This window comes from Hypomesus nipponensis, chromosome 1 (genome assembly GCF_054491055.1).
Source record: "Hypomesus nipponensis isolate SF chromosome 1, ASM5449105v1, whole genome shotgun sequence".
Taxonomy (NCBI): Eukaryota; Metazoa; Chordata; class Actinopteri; order Osmeriformes; family Osmeridae; genus Hypomesus; species Hypomesus nipponensis.
The window spans coordinates 5,366,639-5,380,801 of record NC_140361.1 but is presented as its reverse complement, the minus strand read 5'-3'; the positions used below and the strand labels follow the sequence as shown (position 1 = coordinate 5,380,801).

General features: G+C 38.5%; 3 protein-coding genes across 8 annotated transcripts; all 3 read left to right on the top strand.

Annotated features, from left to right (window-relative positions):
- Positions 1–5,014, top strand: lman2 (lectin, mannose-binding 2). Of its 2 annotated transcripts, none has more exons than XM_084708643.1 (8): positions 1–210; positions 902–1,020; positions 1,246–1,363; positions 1,596–1,675; positions 2,195–2,356; positions 3,197–3,311; positions 3,621–3,740; positions 3,986–5,014. In XM_084708643.1, the coding sequence occupies exons 1-8, from the start codon at positions 18–20 to the stop codon at positions 4,144–4,146; spliced, it is 1,068 nt and encodes a 355-aa protein (XP_084564769.1). In that variant the 5' UTR covers positions 1–17; the 3' UTR covers positions 4,147–5,014. The 2 variants fall into 2 exon arrangements, with proteins under 2 accessions (XP_084564769.1, XP_084564758.1); XM_084708632.1 differs by lacking the exon at positions 1,596–1,675 and adding an exon at positions 1,465–1,547.
- Positions 5,015–5,448: 434 nt separating this feature from the next.
- Positions 5,449–8,994, top strand: tmed9 (transmembrane p24 trafficking protein 9). Of its 3 annotated transcripts, none has more exons than XM_084708611.1 (6): positions 5,449–5,636; positions 6,076–6,176; positions 6,345–6,470; positions 6,726–6,872; positions 7,545–7,690; positions 7,878–8,994. In XM_084708611.1, exons 1-6 carry the CDS (start codon positions 5,492–5,494, stop codon positions 8,047–8,049), a joined length of 837 nt encoding a protein of 278 aa, XP_084564737.1. In that variant the 5' UTR covers positions 5,449–5,491; the 3' UTR covers positions 8,050–8,994. The 3 variants fall into 3 exon arrangements, with proteins under 3 accessions (XP_084564737.1, XP_084564729.1, XP_084564747.1); XM_084708603.1 differs by having other exon boundaries at positions 7,857–8,994; XM_084708621.1 differs by having other exon boundaries at positions 5,458–5,636; positions 7,545–7,999.
- Positions 8,995–9,527: 533 nt separating this feature from the next.
- Positions 9,528–13,394, top strand: b4galt7 (xylosylprotein beta 1,4-galactosyltransferase, polypeptide 7 (galactosyltransferase I)). Of its 3 annotated transcripts, none has more exons than XM_084708585.1 (7): positions 9,528–10,140; positions 10,307–10,348; positions 10,672–11,001; positions 11,174–11,399; positions 11,807–11,890; positions 12,049–12,153; positions 12,286–13,394. In XM_084708585.1, the coding sequence occupies exons 1-7, from the start codon at positions 10,088–10,090 to the stop codon at positions 12,433–12,435; spliced, it is 990 nt and encodes a 329-aa protein (XP_084564711.1). In that variant the 5' UTR covers positions 9,528–10,087; the 3' UTR covers positions 12,436–13,394. The 3 variants fall into 3 exon arrangements, with proteins under 3 accessions (XP_084564711.1, XP_084564702.1, XP_084564720.1); XM_084708576.1 differs by having other exon boundaries at positions 12,280–13,394; XM_084708594.1 differs by lacking the exon at positions 10,307–10,348 and having other exon boundaries at positions 9,529–10,140; positions 12,280–13,394.
- The last annotated feature ends 769 nt before the right edge of the window (positions 13,395–14,163 follow it).

Sequence of the window (14,163 nt, the reverse complement as noted above, 5' to 3'; positions counted from 1 at the left end):
AACGGGGACTTCGAAACATGGTGCTTGAAATGATAAGAATAGTTGAGTCCGCCACTTCTTTACAGAGTGCTTCTAATATGAAAAGGTTGATAAAATTCCTAAGCACGTGCCTACTTGTGTTACCTCATTTGACTTTAGTACAAGGGGATATTACAGATGGCAACGCAGAACACTTAAAACGAGAACATTCTCTCATTAAACCGTACCAAGGTAAGCTAGTATGTTAGCTAAGCAAGCTAATTAGCTTGCTACGGTGTAATGTCTTGCACGTCCCATTCTCTGCCATATTTATTTCTAGGATGGCTCAAAATATGTTGACGCGTATGTTACTAATTGATAGAAGCTAAGCCAAATAGAAGGCTAGCAGAGTATGACTGTGAACAAAACACCTACGAGTATGTGACTGCGACTAGCACTACGTCTCATAACTTTTTATACAGTATGGCATTGAGTTAACCTAAACGTTCGGGGATTTTTTGTCTGGTGTTGCATGAAAAGCAGTTTCACTCAGTGGCACTGGAAGTTTAAGCTTCACCTCAACCATAGAGTACTTGTTTAGTTATTTGCCTCATCTTCAGCTGATGTGTAGCCTGTCGGTACCGTATGTTCACTATGTGATACTTAACCTTGTCACCACCCGATCCATCCTCCCGGAAGTAGCAAGATCCTGTTCTGGCTGTCAACGAATGTAAATATTTACCTCGTGCATTTGTAACAATGTTAAAACATATGTTATTTTCTTACTCGCGGATAAGTACAAGAATGTGTATGAACAGTGGAAACGCAGTTAAATAAGTCCATGAGCGACCTGAGTACTGCCCTATAAGCACTGCCAATGCACACTTTTTGCTTTGCCATGGTGGGACAATGGAAGTGATTAGCCTATTCATATATTTTCCAGGTATTGGAACCAGCCCGTCCAGTCAGTGGGATTTCTGGGGTAGCACCTTGGTAACCAGCCAGTATGTAAGATTAACACCTGATGAAAAAAGCAAACAAGGCTCCATTTGGAACACTGTGGTAAGAACAAACTATTACAAGCTTTAACATTAACTCTGGGCCACAAACTAAACACATTTGCCGGAAGAACAGTTAACACCTAACAGTTAACCATGTTGCATCTTTAATATTAGTCAGTGTCTCGAGAAACCAGCGCCTACTGTTAAAATTCGAGGATGATTCAGAACATGTAAATGGCATTGAATGACCATGTTGTAAGTGTCAAGTTCTATTCTCTATATGCAGCCATGTTTTCAAAAAGACTGGGAAATGCACGTGCAGTTCAAAGTTCATGGTTCAGGGAAGAAGAATCTCCATGGTGATGGCATTGCCATCTGGTACACAAAAGAAAGACTGCATCCAGGTAATGTTGCTGGCAGATTTCACAAAATCTCATTTCATTCCATCCTGCATTGCTTTTTTTAATTTGTCATTCATGATATCTTTGCCTCTGCCTCCATTCAGGCCCAGTCTTTGGAAACCAAGATCATTTTGTTGGCCTTGCTTTATTTTTGGATACCTTCCGCAATGACCTCCATGGAATGGATGTAAGTGACTGTGTTAGCTATGTGACTCATGTAATTCTTTTATTGCAGGGCCTGTGTTTAGCAGCAATTCTAATTTCCACGGGCTGGCCATATTTATAGACACATATCCTAATGATGAAGCCTCAGACGTGAGTTTATGGACTGTATCGATTTAATTTACAATCCAGCATGATGTTTTATGTTGTTTTGAACTTATATTGGTGTTTTTAACTTAATAGAAACACAGAATGTGGTTATATAAAGTACTGTGCAGAAGTTTTAGGCACCCAAGTGTTGTTTTACACAAATATGATCTTATGTGTTTCTTTTTTTGTCTTCTGTATTTGTGCTGCAGTATAAAAGTGCAAGGTTGATAACATTTGTGTTTAGTCTTAAAACATTTTTTCTGCTTAAACTTTTTTGTTGTTGTGCCTTAGACTTGCACAGGATTGTATAATGTTGTTGTCTTCTGTATTCAGTGGAAGTATTAAAGTGCAGTTGTGCAAAAATGTTTTCTTTCCATTTAATTATTAGCATTTTTTATTTACTTATTTACATTTAAATTGACTTTTCCACAGTACTGTACATGGAAGATAAGCTGTTTTGAGTCAACTACAGTTGATTTACTTTCCCCCTTTTCCTTCCTTTTTTTTCTCCTTGTATTTCAGCGGTCTTTCCCTTACATCTCAGCAATGGTGAATAATGGTTCCCAGCCATACGACCATGGAAAAGATGGACGTAACTCAGAGCTCGGAGGCTGCTCGGCTGAAATAAGGAACAAGGACCACGACACATATCTGGCCATCCGCTACTCCAAAGGCAGACTGACAGTAAGAATATTTTTTTTAACTATCTAACTCATTTTCAACAAATTGTGAAAATCAAAGTTTGAATAATTTGCATGGCAGTAAACAAAATCACTAAAATGTTACATGTTTAATTCTCAGAGTGCTTTAGACCCAGAACATAAGTCTTTCAAAACTCAATGGTACTGTAGGGCTGTTTTGACATATAATGTTCTGTTGCAAGTTCTACTCCCTTTTACCACAACGTTTTTTAAGTTAACAGATCAGTGTCCTCCTTTTGTGTAGGCGACCCCTCTAATTGTTATCCTACAATTTAGCCTCTGCTCTCAATAGAATGCATTACATCCATTGTTATATAAGCTGTCAAATAAGGAACATTACTACAAAAAAAGAATACTCTCTTAATGGCCTGTGTATGCTACTCCCATGCCTGGGAGCATGGCTACTTGTGAGTGACCTTAAGCGCCTAACACTGTAAAAAAAAATAATGATCAACTTAAAATTGCAAGGCCGCCTGCTGCACTGTTTCACCGAAGTTCAACTCTCTCGAGTTACAGAGTAAAGTCACTTCCTCTAAACTTAAACTGGGCATCTTACTGTACATATCAGCTTTTAATTAAATCCAATGCACTGTTGTTCATCAGTAGTAGGTTTTCAAAGCATTTTATTACCATTGGCGTTATATGGCAGTAGTTGTTTGGGATATCTGTATCATACAACGTTGATGTATATTTCATTGGTTAAAGATTGATCCTGCAACAGCTCATTTGTACTCATTCTTATTGATGAGCTACAACATCATGTTAAAGAAGTCATTGTATCTGACGTGAGTATCTGTGCTTAATTCATTTGGCATTTTCCTAGGTGATGGTGGATGTTGATGACAAGAATGAGTGGAAAGAATGCATTGACATAGGAGGTGTCCGTCTGCCAACTGGGTATTACTTTGGGGCATCTGCTGCAACAGGGGATCTCTCAGGTAGGTAAAGAGTGACCAGGTTGAGGTTCACCTGGGTAATCCCTGAGGTTCCCATATTAAATGAATATATGAAGGGTCAGGATATTGATACTATGTGGGAGTCAGATGGCTGAGCGGTTAGGGAATCGGGCTAGTAATCTGAAGGTTGCCAGATTGATTCCCGGCCGTGCCAAATGACGTTGTGTCCTTGGGCAAGGCACTTCATCCTACTTGCCTCGGGGGGTATGTCCCTGTACTTACTGAAAGTCACTCTGGATTAGAGTGTCTGCTAAATGACTAAATGTAAATGTGATATTTCCTCTCTATTAGACCATCATGACATTATCTCCATGAAGATGTATCAACTTATGGTAGAACATACTACTGAGGAAGATAATCTTGACTGGACAAAGATTGAACCCAGTGTGAGCCTGCTGAAGTCCCCCAAAGGTGAGGCAACATGGCAAGAATGAGCCAATAGAATTTCAATATTTCCACTGTGAATGGTTGATTCTTGCATAAAGCCAACACAGTTTTTAGAGGTTAAAGTAAATACTTTAATACGTTTATGAAAGGAGTTTACTATTAATCAGATTTGTTGCAACTCTGCTCATATTTGTAACCACATTGGAGATGAAACCAATAGGATTCTTTTACATGATTGAATAATAGAAATGTCCACCTCTTAATTTCAGACAACATTGATGATCCAACCGGCAACTTTCGAAGCACGCCTCTGACAGGCTGGAAGGTCTTCCTGCTTTTGCTATGTGCACTTCTGGGAATTGTAGTTTGTGCTGTTGTCGGAGCTGTTGTTTTTCAGAAGCGACAAGAAAGAAACAAGAGGTTTTACTGAGTAAGGAGCTAACCTTTATGTCAATTTGGAAAGAAACCAACTAACTGAGTCAACCGATTCAATGTGAATTTTGTAGATATGTTCAATTGTTTATATCATTGAAGCACTGCGATAAAAACAAATTATAATGATTATGAAAAGACCACCAGTGATTCTTGCTTGTATTGTAAATGAGGGTCTTTGTAACGTTTATTTTTATTTTTCTATTCACTCAGTTTTTTTTGTTTATCAGAACAGGCCAATACATCACAAACAACCTTCCTTTAGTTTCGAATGCAACTCAAACTAAATTCAACAGAATAATTTTTAGACTGATGTAAAACGATAAAGAAAATTGCCAGTCTCTGGTGAAGTTTGTTTTTGTACTGAAAATGCGTTTCCCTTTTAAATTCAAATTTTGGGATAAATCACGGTTGATTTACTTGTAATTTATGCAGGTTTTGCCTTTTCAAGCTTCCTTTGCCGACTCAAAACAAAGACCCATTTGGGCTCACATGCTGCAGTAGATAGCTGAGAAATATATAGCATATCAGAAGTTACATAATGTGTAACTCAGCTTCTACAAAGTGAGATGTTGATGATGGCCAAATTTGACTTTTTCTGTTTTGCTATTTGGTTTAAGCATGGTTGTATTCAGCTACCAGGTGATTTGGGAGGATACATTTACTAGACTTGTCTAGATTTCTTTGTGGTGGGACTTTATTATTGTGCATCAGAAGTTGTGCGGTTCTTTTTTTGGGGGGGGAGTAATTTCCGATCCATGACTTTTGAGTGGAATGTGCAACAATAAATGACCTACAGTACAGTTGAGTCTACCAATGGAATTGTTCTGTTGATAAAAAAAATAAAAATAAACTCCACTGCTTTTTCTTGTGTACTTTTCTGTAAATTCTCAGACTTCTAGTACAACTCTACTCTGAGAGTTGGTTCAGGTTAACCTTACCTCGGTGTATCAGGTCATGGATGAGACCTGAGTAGGTTATGGATGAGACCTGAGTAGGACACGAGAGAAATGATTAAACTACATAATGTCAATAAACATGCCTCACAAGCATTAAGCCAACCTCTACTGCGTGACGCCTGGTTCACAGCTCCTCATCCTGCTGGTCAGTAGAGTGGTGCCTGTCACTAAATGTGCTAAATGGAGATGCAACCTCCTGTTCCAAGCATGCCACTGCGACAGGTGGCATATATTTTACACCCACAATGAGCTGTAATAGAATGGCCGGTGTACTGTAAAATAATTCTGAGTGGTGATTGGACGACGGTCATGCTTTCTAAGGTTACGTGGCATTAATGAGTTCGCGCAAACTCAGTCAACAACTTCGTGGTTACAGACAGGGAGATGGCCGTCAAAATGCAGTCTTGTGTGTTGTCACTTTTACTTTTGAACGTTTATTACAGTTTTGTCTCATCTCTCTACTTTCACATCGGGGAGACCGAGAAGAAATGTTTTATAGAAGAAATTCCAGATGAAACAATGATCATTGGTCAGTATAATGCCTTGTGATATGGGCTTTCGGTTGCTAGCAGCTAACAGTTGCTAAAAAGTTAGCTATTCAGCTAGTTAGCTAGAATAGCCTTTTACCTGTAACTTAGCTAGAACTTGCTTGGCCAGCTGAACTACAACGTGGTGGTTGCATGACAAACGTCATTAGCATTATGAAATTACATTGAATACAGAGTTATATGTAGTAACTTCCAACTCACTGTCTCACAATTGGCAAGCTAGTTTACTATAACGTTATCAAGGAAGAGCTACAGGGGGTTCGAAGTGGCTGAGAGGAAACATGCTTTAGTAAATCAAGCGTTGCTGTGTAAGACATGCATGTATGTATCTAATAACTGTCTAGGATGTAACATGTACATTTATATATGTAATTCCTAGTAAGCCGTCCCATATAAGTCTGTATGCATTTTGCCATGCAGGAAACTACCGCACACAGCTGTATGACAAGCAGAAAGAAGAATACCTGCCAGCCACGCAGGGACTGGGCATGTTTGTTGAAGTGAAAGATCCTGACGAGAAGGTGATGTGTCAAATCATCAGACAAATTTGAGAATTCATGAAAATGTTGTTCATTGTTTGCCATTAGCTCTATGGGAATCACCATCACAGAGCAATTAAGAAGTAATAAACTGTGTTTTCATGATGATGGTTTGTTGCTTTGTAAATATGCCTTTCCTCCTCCCTATAGGTGATCTTGTCACGGCAGTATGGCTCTGAGGGAAGGTTCACATTTACATCTCACACCCCTGGAGAACATCAGATATGCCTCCACTCCAACTCCTCCAAGTTTGCCCTCTTTGCTGGGGGAATGCTTGTAAGTTGCCCATTTATATATTAACAAAAAATGTGGGTGAGCACTCGTACGTTGTCACAGCTATTGAAAATCTGAGTTTGTTGGCCGCATAACTCGTTTCTTTGAATAGTTTGTGACAGTAAACATATGTCGTCATTGTACTCTTACCGAAATCCATGTGGAAGTTGCATTAAGCCTAAATAACAGAACCTTCCCCCCCCCACAATTGAAAAATGTCTTTAATTGTCTTCACTGAGCTAAATGTTGTGTCTTTAGAGGGTTCACTTGGACATTCAAGTTGGGGAGCACACCAACAACTATGCAGAGATAGCAGCCAAGGACAAACTGACTGAGCTGCAGCTGAGAGTGAGGCAGCTGGTGGAGCAGGTGGACCAGATCCAGAAGGAGCAGAACTATCAGAGGGTAAGCCTGAGTCATGTCCTCACTGTGCTTTGGACCAAGAGTTTCAATGCAACAAGCTCCGTGTTTGTTACTGAAGAACCATCAGAACCATGAAGAGTTACGGCAATAGACTGGTTGTAGATGCGTGACAAATTGAAGGGAAAACTAACATTGATTTGTTAGTAAGGTGCTGGGCCACTACAAACTGCCAGAACACCTTTAACGTACCTTGGCATGGATTCTAGAAGTCTCTGGAGGGGGATGGCACACCATTCTTTCAAAAGATATTCCCTTGGTGTTTTGATGATGGTGGTGGAGACTGCTGTTCAACACATTGGTCCCATGGGTGTTGAATGATGTTTAGCTCGGGGTAATGGCAAAGGCAATAGCATATGGTGTACATTATTTTCAAACCATTCAGTGACCCCTGAGGCATTTTCATCCTGGAAGAGACAACTTCCATCAGAATATAAATGTTTTTGCATAGGATGAAGGTTATTAATTTGTACTGTTAGGTTTTGCTTTAAATGATTTATTGACATTGATCTTTTAAAAATTATAATTATTAAACTTTGATTCTTTTTAATTTGTATTACTATATGCTTTGTAGCACTCTGAGATTGCTTTAAATATAAAGTGCAATACAAGTCTTAACTGCTATTTGTTTTGTTCTTTGTTGTATGTGTTGGGCAGTACCGGGAGGAGCGCTTCAGGCAGACCAGCGAAAGCACTAACCAGAGGGTGCTGTGGTGGTCCATTGTTCAGACTCTTATCCTGGTGGCCATTGGTTTTTGGCAGATGAGGCATCTCAAGAGCTTCTTTGAGGCTAAGAAACTAGTGTGAGTGTGTCAGAGAGTAGTGTGAAATTGTTTATGTAGTCTTGCAAAAAACATCAGTCAGAAGGTGTCATTCTCTCAAAGGTAGCTTATGTGTGAAGACTTGCAAAAATGCCATCCTGAGTGTAAACCAACCTAATGGTTATTTTTTTTCTTTTTTTTTTCTAAGTCTATTTTTCTTTCTTTTTAGGTACCTTATTTCTGGGAAAGCAGACCAAAATGTATTTATTTCTCACATTTACAACAGGCAGATTTTCCCCCTTACTGAAATCTCACCATCATTGTATATATTTTTACATGCACAGCAGTCCACTCACATGCATACACACTTAGCTGTCTCAAGAGAAAAATTGCTTTCATAGTGATGACATTGCTATTTCCTTGAGAAGGGTATATGTTACTGGCCATTAGAGATCCCAAAATGTCTTTTTAGAAAGAATGTACATTGAGAGATTATTTTTGGGTAATGTGCATACTAGTTTGTTTTATTATGCTCAATGTGAATGTATATTCAACCTGTGTAAATGAGTGTATGGACTTCCAGAAATCATTGCAATTGAAATTGGTAATCTCCAGTTGATATTCTGTATAACATTTTCAATTTCTGAGCCGGTATGTGAAAGGGGAAACCTCACATGATGGTAGTGCCAAGTACCTTGTAGACACTGGTTGTAGGTATCTGGTATTTTGTCAAAGAAAAGAAACATATTTGTGGGAAAACTATGCATTTGTTCTAGAAGGAAATGTGTTTCTACTTTTTTCAACGTCACAAATGTTTCATGTTTAAGACAATGGTAGATATGCTAATTGTCTTGTACACATTTGGACTGATAACATGATACTCTTTGTTTTGAGAATTCATTCGATTTTGCAAACTTATTTCTCCCTTCATATACAGCAATCAAATGTTTCCTAATTTTGTTTTGTCTGCAAATTCTCAGGTAGCGTTGCTCTAAACAGACACATGAAGGCCTGCTCCATTTTTAGCTGACGGAAACCTGAATAATCTTCTTTTAAGTTGTTATTTTGATTTAGAAATGAGTCAGTACTATACATCAGTGTTATACACTTTTGAACTAATCTGGATAAATTGATCTGTACTTGTCTCATTTATTTTGTTTTCATTTGAGGCCTCCAGCCTTCTCATTCAATTGATAAAGACTTGTTTTTTTTTTGCGACTACATAACTACTGTTTGGTGTTATAATCAGTTGGTGAAAGTTTCTATTTTGAGGAGGGAGGTGTGTGTGTGTGTGGGGGGTATATTTTGTCTAAATTTGCACTCAAATTAAAGTTTGACACCTTTGGCTTGTTTTGTCTTTTTAATGTGTTTTCAATTACATATCTCGACCTACCCCGCTAATTAACTGATGCATAACTGAAATCAACCACTACAACCTAGTTTGAAACAGATTCACATTATTTCAGGATTTGCTCCGTTGTTTTTATATAAATAGAATGAATGGAATTTCAGACTTGCTCAAAACTGTAAAGGAGCATCCTTTATGTCTTCTTTAATGGCTCAGTATCCCTCATGTACCGGTATTAAATCAAATATGTATGTCAACTCTGCGTGTATTGCTGCTGTGTGGTTGCGTGGCATATGACGCTTTTGTGCATCCGGTATATTTTCAGTGTACTGTGTGCCGTTGTCCTCACTATGCAAGAACCAACAGTTTCAATGCAATCTATGCACGAGTCCTCTCAAGACAATATTTTGCCCAAATGTGTTCATGCGTCCTAAAATTGACCCCAAAATAGTCTAACTAATAATCTATCGACAGTCTAATTGATCTAACTCATAAAAATAGATAGGAACTTTAATTTTGGGAACAGTGTTCCGTCGGTGGAACCTGGATGGACCTCTGACATTAGCGGCAGCCGTATTTAGGCTAGGCTAGGTTACAAGTAAAGTTTTCTCCGAAAAATAGATCTTTAGTCTCGATCTCTTGAGATCGAGACTAAAATAATTTTGACGGTGTGAGAGCAAGAATCGGATTAACGCATGTCGTTAACGGGATTGCCAAAATATGTATAGGAAATGTATTGAGCTCCGTGTGTGTTACTGACTACTGTACTGTAGTGTTGCTAGCTACACGTTATTGATGCTTGCTATAGCTACGTGTAACATTCAGAACCAAGCATGCTGCCGACTGTTTACTATTTGACATATTTAGCATAATGTTAAAACAGAGGCAGGGTTAACAACCCTCAAAACAGCGTAGACGTCAAATCTTTGTGATCGCCAATGATTACAAGGGTATGGAGAAATACACGAAATGTATTTAGTTGGCTAACATTAGCCAAAGTTTTAAAACAGTATTAAGTGTTTCTGCTGTTACGCACAGTTGTTAGTTTAACTCTAACTCTAGCATTCTTTAGTTTCATATTGCTTTTTAAAATGATGTATTCATCAAGAAGAAAACCGGTCCTATATTTCAAAGAAGACAGGAGGTAAGAAATGATTCCTATTCGCCTGCTGCTTAGTGATTAAGTTATTGCAACCACATAAATTATCCACCCGCCTGCACAGTGCAACAGAGGTTGGTGGCTACCTTGCTATGCTTAAGATCACTTGTCATATTTAATCACATTAATGCGTCTTGATACAACCTTCAAGAAATGAGACCCAAAAGGTTCTGAAAGAAGATGAAATAAATAAGTGAGTAGTTGGCTACATTGAAGTAGGCTACACGGTGTGAGGTTGGCCACAATTGTTAAGGTGGCTTGGCATGTTAATGTCAGGTATGGAAAATTGTGAGTCCATTGTGATAATTTAAGTATCCATGCCATATTTTGTGTAATCATTTTAGACAAACAAGGTAATCAATTGCATGGAATTCTGCTCTTTTTATTTCCCTTTTATGCATGTAACTACGTACACTCCTCTGGGAAGGCTTTCCAGACGTTGGAACATGTAACACAGGAATTTCTTTTTCAATTATATACTAATTTCTGAATGAATATTTTTTTTTGTCTTTTCAGGTTTCTACCAGGGAAGTGGACAGTCTATAAGCTCTTTGGTCTGTGCATGGTTCTTGTGCTGGTATCTCTCTTCTGGCTCCAGCTCAGCTGCAATGGAGACATGAATCACGTAGTAATGGAAGACAGGCATCTCCCTCACCAGCCATGCCCTACAGAGAGACGGACAGCTGCAGATAATCCCACATGGGGTCCTCACAAACTAGCCCTCATCATACCCTTTCGAGAGCGCTTTGAGGAGCTACTGGTTTTTGTCCCTTTAATGCACTCCTTTCTCAACAAGAAGAACATACTTCATAAGATCTTAGTTATCAACCAAGTGGATCACTATCGGTAAGGAATGATATGTTACCTTGCTTTTTTGTGGTAATGGTGTTGTGCACTCAAATGAAATTTGAGTATGGCAACATTCCTTGAATCTTATTCGATTGTGGTCATACTAATCGCCAGTGCACATTTTTGTGTCCATTATAATGGGATTTGGCTAAAAGTGTGTGTCACACAGGTTCAACAGAGCATCCCTCATCAACGTTGGTTACATAGAGAGTGGCAATGACACAGATTACATTGCCATGCACGATGTGGACCTGCTGCCCTTGAACGAAGCTCTTGACTATGGCTTCCCTGAAGAAGGGCCTTTCCATGTAGCCTCCCCAGAGCTCCATCCACTCTACCACTACAAGACATATGTTGGAGGAATTCTGCTTCTTACCAAGCAGCATTACCACATGGTAACAACTACGTTATACAACTATACATCTACGTTATACAACTGTTGGTTAACATTTTAATAATACATTTCTTCTTTGCATTTGACATCATATTATTAATATTTTTATGAGCCTTTTTGCTGCTTTTGAGTTGTGGAATTTAGAAGAAAAAAAAAAAAAAAAACTTTGGTTGGTAAAACCACAACAGTCAGTTGTAATGGAAAAGATGCAGATGCCTGCAAAGGGAGAAAAGAGAAAATAATTATGTCCCGTTAGTTTACTGAATCAGTATCTTCACATTTGTATTGTACATATTTTCAATATGCGTCCAGTGCACTGACAAAATTATTTCAATACATGGTACATCGTGTAGTAGTCAGATCTGTTTTATATTTAGAGTAAAATGCTCATGCTTTCTGCTCTTGCAGTGTAATGGTATGTCCAACCGGTTTTGGGGGTGGGGAAGAGAAGATGACGAGTTCTATAGGAGACTAAGAAAAGCTGGTCTACAGGTAAACCAAGATGATAACTGAATGCCAAATGATCAAACATCAGAATGATATGTTGTGTTCTCAATGTGTTTAACTTTGTGTTCTCAATGTGTTTAACTTGAGCAATGGAGACAACACACAGACACCTATCTATAAATAATATATACATTTTTTTAAAGCTTTTCAGGCCCAGTGGAATAACTACAGGATATAAGACCTTCCAGCACATCCACGACCCTGCCTGGAGAAAGAGAGACCAAAAAAGAGTAGCATCACAGAAGCAGGTAGGAAATTGGATGCAATATAAAATTGGTGCTTTTATAAATAATAAATTGATTGATTGAAAATAAAACTTCAGAGCCTCATCATGTCTAACTCTTTTTCACACTAAACATTGTTTCCTTTGCAAGGAGCAGTTCAAGGTGGACTATGAAGGAGGCTTGACAAACCTGCAGTACAAGATTGAGTCTAAACAGGAGCTAAGCATCAGTGGAGCCCCATGTACCGTTCTTAACACCAAGCTGGCATGTGATCAGGACAAGACCCCATGGTGTCTGCCTGGCTAGATGGCCTTCTTCTCTGCATTGAGGATGTCCAAGGATCACCTCACTGCTGCTTGAGAATAACCTTAATCCCTTCTTGTAGTCCGAGGTAGCACCCCACCGTTCACAATGACTAATACAAGGGGAATGCAAAGACTTGGACCTGCACATGGTGGAGATTTCACAGACTTAGCTTTTCCCTGCATACAATACAATTACATAACTGCAGCTTCTCCTTCTCTTTTCGACCACCCACCCCCTCCTCCCAAGGACATGGGGGCCTTTCATGGCCCAGAGAAATTAGCCCAAACTCTGTGAGAATGTATTTTGATGAACAATAATAATTATAACAGTGCTGCTGTTGTTATATATTCCTCATAGACGCTACAGTCTACTACCCTGCCTTACTTGAAAGTTATTTGGTTTTGGCATACTTTTTGTATGTGTATTTATTCGCAGATCTTTGAGAACCATGTTTTAATTTTTAAAAATCCTGTTGTGTCAGTAAAACCTGTTCATAATTTTTAGTAGAAGTCTCCATGAGGTAAAACGTCCTTTTGTTTGTCTGTTTTGGCCTCTTTTGGCCGAGCATATAAAGTTTTTTGATTGGACAATATAGTCCAATCATTTTATTTGAAATGCATAAATCATTTGTACAATATTGAGTATTTATATAAGACTATGCTTTTTGTCAAATTTGAGGATGTCTTTTCTCATTGTTATAATTTGCAATGCAAATAAAATAAATTTAGCATGACTTGCATAGGAAATTAGTAATACTGCAGCTTTTCAAAATGCAGCAGCTGTTGTTTCTATTTTCAAGTGTTTCTTGAGCCATAATGATCATGGGGACAATGTCAGTAGACAAAAGTATTTACTGAATGTGCTTTCAAACTCAAAATCTTTATTTTATGTAGAGGGTTGTTAAATGGGTATTTCAGAAAGTTGTTTGTTATTCACTAATTAAACATCGGTCGAAGATGCTCGTGTTTATGATTTCTCTAACCCCCCTCCTCCCACCAGGCGGTGTTGTAGGCCAGCAGGATATCATTCCCTATTTCTTCATGAATGCAGGAGATGATTCATTATTCGTTTTCAATTTACAAAGAAGACATATTAATTTCGTGAGACTGCAAAAGCTTTTTAAGGGAAAGAGTACCATTGAATCAATTTTGTCATAATTCCAGCGATTTGTACCCACACGTCACCCTTTAACTCATGATGGTGATTGGTCAATCAATGTCAGCAGCACCTTAGTGAGCCCTGGTAATAACAGACACCTTGTGATGCCCACAATCATACTGCAAGTCAAATAAAAAGTTAACGGAAAAGAAAACGCATTATGTGACCACTTTACTTTGGCTATAGGATGCGTGCCGGTTGACGCATAGTTGATATGACGTAGGCCTAAAGGACGTGCACGATTCAAAGTTACTGGTAAAACGCAAGACTTGGCGGCAATGGAGAAATTCATGTCAATAGCAAAAAATCTAATCTTGAAACGTAAAAAAAAAAAAAAAGACGGCGCTACGACCACGGGAGGTTGACGGTCAGGAGGACTGGAGATAATCAGTAAAATAAAGATAGCCTATGCTACGCGTCAATATCTGCACAGTAGACAAGGTATTTTTCTTACTTTGTTATGCATTAACTGATAAATGAACGTCTATAGTGTCAAAACTTGTGTATAGTTGTAGTTTATTCGATGCTTTGAAATAAAATGGAAGATTATCTAATCCAACGCGCCTTTAC